The sequence below is a fragment of the Chinchilla lanigera genome, unplaced genomic scaffold (assembly GCF_000276665.1).
Source record: "Chinchilla lanigera isolate Chin_1 unplaced genomic scaffold, ChiLan1.0 scaffold00179, whole genome shotgun sequence".
Lineage (NCBI taxonomy): Eukaryota > Metazoa > Chordata > Mammalia > Rodentia > Chinchillidae > Chinchilla > Chinchilla lanigera.
In genome coordinates, this window is record NW_004955580.1 from 528,684 (window position 1) to 535,917 (window position 7,234).

At 58.7% G+C, this 7,234-nt stretch overlaps 1 protein-coding gene across 3 annotated transcripts in view; it reads right to left on the reverse strand.

Moving 5' to 3' along the window:
* The window catches only part of Pdzd4 (PDZ domain containing 4), a 22,949-nt gene extending 15,721 nt beyond the window's left edge, over positions 1 to 7,228 (reverse strand). For all 3 annotated transcript variants that reach the window (XM_005414157.1, XM_005414156.1, XM_005414155.1), the window contains exon 1: positions 7,053 to 7,228. In XM_005414157.1, coding sequence (XP_005414214.1) covers positions 7,053 to 7,112 — 60 coding nt within the window. In that variant the 5' untranslated portion in view covers positions 7,113 to 7,228. The remainder of the gene's footprint in view (positions 1 to 7,052) is intronic.
* Between the last annotated feature and the right edge of the window lie 6 nt (positions 7,229 to 7,234).

Genomic DNA, 7,234 nt, shown 5'->3' on the forward strand with positions numbered 1-7,234 from the left:
CCGCAGACAAAGAGCGCGCGGCGGCGGCGGCGGCAATAGCGATGGCGCGAGCTACACCCGCTGCCCAGCGCCACACGCCCTGCTCGGGGACCTTCCCGTCCCCCGCGGAAGCGCCCCCCCGCCCCAAAAGCAGACCAGAGCTGTCCCAGAGGCCCCAAGGAAAGGACCCTTTTGCCCTCCCTGCTAACACCAGGGGCAGTGGGTGACGCTGCATCATCTGGAGGGGCCCCTGGTGCCACAGCTGATTCTCCTCTTCCCACTCGTTTTGTTTTCTTTTTTTTTCTCCCCCCGGTACCGGGAATCGAACTCACGACCTCGCGCTTGCCAGGCAGGCGCTGTGCCGCTGAGCTAAATCCCCAGCCCCATCCCCACTCTTTAGACACTCGGGAATTGAGGCTGGAAAGGGAAACCGGAAGTTACCTGGAGATGCAGAATTCTCACGAGTGCCCAGAGACGCCTGGGAGGCAGCTGTGACTTCCCGGCCCGACAGGTGTCCTGGGCATCTCCCAAGGTGCAGCGATGGGAGGGGAAGCAGGAGCCCCGAGAGGGGCAGCTGCAGGGCACTTTTGTTTGTTTGTTTGTTTGCTTTTTGAGAGAGACAAGATCTCTCTATGTAGTCCAGTCTGGCCTCAAACTCGGGGCAATCTTCCTGTCTCAGCGTTCAGAGTTCCTTTTAGCACATCTGCTCTCCAGCTGTCTATGCTCACACATCTGCAGAAGCATTTGCAAGCCATCACCCCACTACCTGGAAGTCAGAACACTCGTGTCACCACCCATGTACCCGATGGGCTGCTGACACTGATGCCAACTCTCGCTCCAGGGTCCAGCTGGGAGGAGAAAGCACGCTTCACAAGGGAGAGGTTCGGAGGGGCAGGAGGAGGAGGGTGCAGTGTCACCTGGCTGTGCCTGCGCCCATACACTCAGTCTGCACCTCCTTTTGCATCTACTGGTTTTCCTTCCCAGGAATGATCCTGGCCTCTCTGGTTTTTTGTTTTTGTTTTCAGACAGGGTCTTATTATGCAATTCAGGTTGCTCTTGAACTCCCAGCAATCCTCCTGCCTCCGACTCCCAAGGGCTGGGATGACAGGTGTGTGCCATCACACCCAGGTCAATCCTTGCCTGAAATAATTATTTCATTGATAGCTGTGGAATGCCCTAACTTCTAGGAATTCCAGCAGGGAGCCATCCACACCACCCACACAGCAAGGAGTGCCGCAGCTGCCTGGCCAAGCTACACCATGCCCCCATTCTGTACCCCTTTCTGCCCAGGGCCAGGAGAGGGAAGGATGGCAGGACCATACCTGCAAGGCCTTTCTAACAGCTGGAGCCAGAGAGCGCCTATGAAAGCTGCCCGGATGTCAGAAGAGTGTTGGTGGTAGGGAAAGAGGGTCAAACTAGCTCCAGATGGAAGAGAATAGGCCATGTCCCTTGAAGCTTAACTGAGTCAGTGTTCCCATAAGTCCCCAGTGACGCCAGGGATGCTGGTGTGACTGGGGCTTCCATTGAGACACCCCAAGCCTTACGTAGGTCCTCAGCTCAGCAGTGCACGCCCCTCACCCCAGCCTGGGAGAAATGCAGACTTCCAAGTACCACTCAAGCCACCCCGGCCCAGGGCTGTTCTTGCTCCGAAAGGAGCAACACCTACATGCTCGCCTGAAGCCAGCCTGAGCCAGGCTGTCAGCCTGTCCCCCACACAAGGATTCACGGGCCTCTGCTGTGGTCCCTGTCCCTCTTCCTAACCACTTCACACCCTACTTGCGGGCCTTGTCCTGGGCTTCTCTCCCTTGCCCTTCACGTGGGAAAAGCTCTCCGAATACTCTTGGAGAGTCTTCTGTCACCTGGGACGGGCCATGGCTTGTCCCCTTAACTAGCAGCTGAGCGGGCTGCTGGCAGTGACTCCCAGGGACATCCCCCTGAGGTCAATGCTCTTGTCACTCCTGGTTCGGGGAGGAAACTGAAGCATTGAGCTGTCCGGGACCCACCTCTGGCCCCACACAGAGCCACAGTTTGGCCCCAGGTCCCATGGCCACAGCCTTCGGAAGTGGAAGACAGCGGAGACGAAGGTCATCTGGAAGCACCCTGAGTCCGGTTTCCTTTGGGGTACACACGCGCGAGCATGGTGCTCTCGGTCCCTGAGCTCTATGACATGTGACCGCCACCCGTGACCCCATGTTTGGAAGGTGCAGCCATTGCTTGTGTCCTCCACAGGGTCCATGTGCCCTTCTTCCTATCCCTGCCACTGTCTCTGTGCTTCCTGTCCTTCCTGTCACCACAGAATCATATAGCAATAGGTCACACAGTCCTCAGAACCCCTGGGGTAAGGGAGAAAGGGGCAATAAGTATCTTGGGACAGCCAGGCATGGTGGTGCACACTTGTCACTCCAGCACTTGGGAGGCTGAGGCAGGAAGATCACCATTAAGTTTCAGGCCATCCTGGGCTACACAGTGAATTCAAGGCCACCCTGAACTACCTAGTGAGACTCTGTCTCAAGAAAACAAACAAACCAACAAATAAATAAATAAAATCTTGGGACAGTGGTCCCCAGCACTGGAACATGGCTGTCCCTGCAGGGATTCGGCAAGCAAGTGCTGCAGGGGCGGACACCTGGGAGGGCACCAGGAGCCGCATCTGCACCGCATCTGGGCCGTTCTGAGTCGCCTGGGAAAGGTGGGTGCCGCTGCGAGTCCAGGGGCAGCCAGCTGGCCGGAGAGGGACAAGGTCAATGACATGGACAGGAGGGATGCGGCAGCAGGTGAAGGTGCCGGCGAAGGTTCTGGAAAGAGTTTGGCGGCCTGGTGCCTTCCCACTTTCTTTTCCCAAGTCCTCTTTCAGGGCGGCTCTGGACTTTCCTGTCACTCCGCACATACAAAGCTGCCCGCGTACGTGTGCTCAGGGCACGGCTGGAACGGCAGAAGTGGGCCTGAAGCGCTAACGTGCCACATTCCGGGCCTGTGGCAGACCACACCAATAGAACGAAGGGATGAACCCACACAGTCATTGCAGTCGCCACAGAAAAAGCCACCAACAAAATCCAACAAACGCCTTGCCTGATAAAAGCACTCAACAAGCCCCGTAGTCGGGGGGAGGCTGGTGCCTGCCCCCCACTTGGCAGCGGGGCCCTGCGCTGCCCCCAGCACGCCTGTTCACGCCACCGCACGCCTGCAGAACGCAGGCTCTGCACAGGTATCGAGCAAGGGGCTGGGGTGCAGCCCATGGCAGGGCCACAGGAAGGAACCACAGCAGAACATTTTCCTTCCCGATAGTGGCAGTGAGCAAGCCAAAGCCAGAATGAAGGGAACAGTTTCCTTGAGGTGGGCACTGGCAAGACTCCAACACTCGGAAGTTTAACAGAAGAGGTGCAAGACGTGGTTGAAAGACGTTCCAAGTAAACAGGAGATCACCGAGCATTTGTGGGCACTCCCATAAATTCAGTGCAATCTCTGTCACAATCCCATCTGGCTCCTCTTCAGAAATTCACAAGCTGGTCCCCAAATTCACAAGGACCCCAGGGACGCAGTGCAGCCCACACCAGCCTGGAGAAGAGCCGGAAGCCGCAGGGCTCAGGCTCCCTGCTTTGTGAACTTGGGGACAGACAGCTCACCACAGCAGCTGTGCAAATGGCCACCAGGCCACCAGTACAGGGAAGATGCTGCCACAGTGAGCGCTGGGGCAGAAGGGCAGAAAATAAACCCAGCGAAAGGGAAGAAGAGCCACAGTGAGACAGCACTCCACACCCAGGCGGATGGCCCTACGGGACGGGTGGAAAATAGCCAGCATCCAGCCTTAAGTGTCATGAAAGTGCATGGTGAAACCGGGGAACCCTCGCGCCTCCCTCGCCTCGCCCCTGGGGGTGCAAATGGTGGTGTCGTGGGCTGCGGCTCTCCATTCCCAGTTTTAGCCATGTACCCGAAAGCATTAAAAGCAGGTCCTCAGTTCCCTGCCCGCCGACATTCACAGTAGCGGTATTCCCAACAGCTAAAAGGCGCCCACCGCCTGCTGAATGCGGAGATATTATGTGGCCTGCACACGGTGGAGCATTTGGAACAAGTTCACCCTGACCCATGCTATGCCACAGACTCACCTTGAGCACATTCACTTGAAAGGAGCCCCACACAAAAGGTCCTACGAGGTGGGCTTGTTTCTATGACATGCCTGGAACGGTCAAAGCCATGGAGACAGAAAGCAGATTCGTGGTTGCCAGGGACTGGGAGGTTTGGGGGAGAAATGGGGAGGTGATGGCTCAGTGGGCACAGGGTTTCTGCAAAGGTGATGCAAATATGACGGAATTAGGGGTGATGGTCTCATGACTGTGTGATGTGCTCCTAAGCTGTGGACAGTACAGTTTGTGAGGATGTGGTTTACGTGTCCATGAAGTGTGCTTTATTGCTGTTGTTGGGGGTGGTTTTTTTGCCTGTTTGTTTTTGTCTTTTTGAGACAAGGTCTTACTATGCAGTTCAGGCTGGCCTTGAGCTCACTTTGTAGCCCAGGCGGGCCTTGAACTTCCAACGATCCTTCTGCCTCAGCCTCCCGAGTGCTGGGATGACAGGCGTGCGCCGCCACGCCTGGTCTGCTATTGTATTTTGAGGCAGGGTCTCACCACATAGTTCAGGCTGGACTTGAACTCACTGTGTAGTCCAGGCTGGCCTTGAACTTGTGGCAATCCTCCTGCCTCACCACCATGAGTGCTGGGATGACAGATGCATGCTACCACAGCTGGAAAAACTGCACTTTTGGAAAGTGTCCATTAGTCACTGGGAGAAAGGGTCTGGGATTCTTCTCTGGGGGCGCAAGAGCGAAGGGAGCCCGGAGGGAAGAAATTACAGGGAGAGCGTGGGGCTGCTGGACAACTTGCCTGGTTTGTGCGAGGCCCTGGGTTCTGGCTCAGGACCAAAAAAAATGTTGTGGGTTACAGGAGTAGGTATGCATTTTCTGACAAATCAGGCCCTGGGTTGCACTGGGACAAGTCCAGAAGCCACAAGTGGACAAGGATGAGGGCCCTAGGGAGAGACAGGGACAGCACGTGTGCAGGGATCCCAGGAAGCCAGCAGGCGGTCCCTTTGGCCGAGGCAGAGGCCAGCGCAGCCCGGTGTCCCCCTCAGAGCTCGGGCGCTGGAGGGCTACAGCTTGCTCTGCTTGCCACATTGTTTTTGTTCCCTCTTCTTTGTTCTCGCTAATCTTAAAGGCTAGGTTGGTTTTGAAAACCACCCCAGCTCCAATTGTGCCAGGGGCCAAGGGAAAAAGCAAAGGTTTGAATTCAACTTCTCCAGGGTTTCAAGGGAGGGCCTCCTTGGAGAACCCATCAGTGGTGGCTACAGCCACCAAGACAAGTGCAGAGGGCGGCTGGCCTGCGGTGGCCCTCTTGCTCATGGATCACCAAAGCCCTTCCACAGGGCAGGGTTGGGGCTCAAGGTTAAGGATGAAGGTGCACAGGGACCCTCCCCCTCCAGGGTCACCTCCGCACTCCTCCTCCCTCCCTCCTGAGCCTATCCTGGTCTTCCACGGCTGCTGTCCCCTCTCAGGCCTGGGGCACAGCTTGGCTGTCCTCCCCTTCCTAGTTTCCCAAGGCCAGCCCTCCAGGAAGCATGACCTGCGGCTCTCTCCAAGAAAGCCAAGGCCGCGCTCGGAACTGCTTGCCCTTCAGTGGATGACTCCAGAAAGGGACCCCAAGGATGTGGACAAGTCCAAGGTTCCTATCATCCAAGCAGCCCAGCCCTTCCTGCCAGAGGCCAGGATCCCATGATTCTAACCTGGGCCACTCCAGACCTCTCCCGTGAGAGAAACGGCAGTGACCAGCAAAGTTTCCAACAGCAGGAACTGAGAAGCAGCCGCTGGGAGGTGAGTGTCGCAGGGGACTGACGCAAAGGGCAGGAGAGGAGAGGCCAGGGCCCCTGTGCTCCCTGGGAAGGGCCAATGACGGACCAGAAGTGCCACCAGACTGAAGCCAGACTTGTACGCTACCCCACACCCAACCCAAGGCAGCCCTCTCCTTTAGTCCACTTGCCCAGAGGGAAGCCACCCCAGTATCCTGATTCCTTTGCGCTCTGTCCTCACACCCGCAGGGGGTGCCCCTACCCACCAGCAGCCTCCTCCTCCCTGGCCAACATCTCTCGCTGGCTCACACTTGCTTACCAAGCAGCCCTACCCACATACCTGTCTGCACTTCCTCTGTTCCTGGGTTCCGGCTTCCTCTGACCTTGACCTCCCTGCACTTAGCCACACAGAGCGGGACACATTTCTCTGGACACCTCACAGGGTGCACACAGAAAGTACACACACTCGGGGCTGGGGAGCCTCCGAGTACACACAGACGGGGCACAGGCACGCACTCACGTAGTCACGCCATGCACACACAGGGCCGCAGGGCTGCACGGCTGGGGTCCCGGGTGAGTGTGGGGCCTGGGGTCTTCCTGGTCTCCAGGGCTCCCTGTCTGGTTCCTGGCCCCTAGCAGAGCATGGGCATGCGAACTCCAGACCTGGGTGGCTCAAGCTAATCTCCCAAGATGCCCAAAGCCCTGGAACCCAGATTCGAGCAGAGTCAGACCTGGGATGGGGTGCAGGAGCGACCATCCGTCCCTGGGGACGACGTCCACGGCACCGTGGGGTTCTGCACCCCACGCTCATGGGCGGCGAGCTGCTCCCCGGCTCTGGGTCCAGCAGGGAGAGCGTTGCCCAGGCCCAGCTTGTTGCTATGCAACCTGCATCCCCCGCTGGCCACACAGCGCCCACGACTCCCTTCGGCACCCAGAACACCCTTCCGAGTCAGAGTCCCGGGACAAAAACACCCTGCCCCCCCCCGCCCCGCCACATCCCCAATTTCCTATCAGGGCGACGTGGACCAAAGGCTCCAGTCGCCCAAGTGGCACACCCCGTGCCCCTGCCCCGCCCCGCGCCGCCCCGCCCCCGTCTGTGGCTGCTTCCCACTGAGCGCTACCATGCCGCGAGCCCCGAGTGGGGGCTCCCTACCTGTTCCTTCTCGAACCCCGCTGCCCTCCCACGCCCCCTGCCCACACCACCTGCCCCGGCTCCCCGCCGCGCTTCCCGGCTGCCCCACCTGAAGCATCACTTTGTACTGCTCCTCCGGTTTCTGGACCACGCACATATTGCATCCCATGGTGCTGGCCGGCGGGGAGGCGGGGGCAGGAACGCGGGCGTCGGTCAGTGGTCGGTTCGCGGGACCTCGGGCCCCGGGCCGAGGCGGGGGGCCATAGCGTGCGTGGGCGGGTGCCTAGCGGC